Genomic DNA, 533 nt, shown 5'->3' on the forward strand with positions numbered 1-533 from the left:
CAGACGGGCGGAGGCCTGGGCCAATGGAGGCACGCGCCGGCCGGCCCGCCAATCGCGGGCGGGTTCTGCAGCCCGCGGAGCCCGCTCTTTTTCCTCCGCGACCCGAACGAGCTGACCCAAACCCGAGTTTCGCCAGGAGCGGCGGCGCTTTCCGCCAATGAGGGCTTCGCCTTCGGGCTGTGGGCGGGACTGCGTCTCCATGGCAGCGGCGGAAGGACAGCGGCGAGAGCCAATGGCTGCAATTGGCAGCGCTAGCCGGCAGGGCGGGTGTGGCGGGGTTTTGTGGGGGCACCGGAGGCGGAGCGAGAGGGGAGGGACAGAGCGGGCCTTGGCCAATGGGAGCGGAGCTAGTGCCAGCAACCGGAGAGTGGCGCAAGCTTTGGCCAATGGAGGGTGGCGGTGGCCGCGGCCAGGCGGCCCTGGCTGGACAGACAAGGAGGCGCGGCGACCGTGTCTGACGAGAGCTGGAGGAGGCAGTGGGAGGTGGTGGCGGCGGCGGCGCGGGCGCCGGAGGAGGAGGAGGAGGAGGAGGA

At 71.5% G+C, this 533-nt stretch overlaps 1 protein-coding gene across 1 annotated transcript in view; it reads right to left on the reverse strand.

The window, feature by feature from the left end:
* The window catches only part of TMEM150B (transmembrane protein 150B), a 7381-nt gene extending 7180 nt beyond the window's left edge, over positions 1-201 (reverse strand). The window contains exon 1 of the mRNA XM_012733554.1: positions 50-201. Within this exon, the coding sequence (XP_012589008.1) occupies positions 50-201 (152 nt within the window). The remainder of the gene's footprint in view (positions 1-49) is intronic.
* Between the last annotated feature and the right edge of the window lie 332 nt (positions 202-533).

This window comes from Condylura cristata, unplaced genomic scaffold (assembly GCF_000260355.1).
Source record: "Condylura cristata isolate star-nosed mole 26May11 unplaced genomic scaffold, ConCri1.0 scaffold00041, whole genome shotgun sequence".
NCBI lineage: Eukaryota > Metazoa > Chordata > Mammalia > Eulipotyphla > Talpidae > Condylura > Condylura cristata.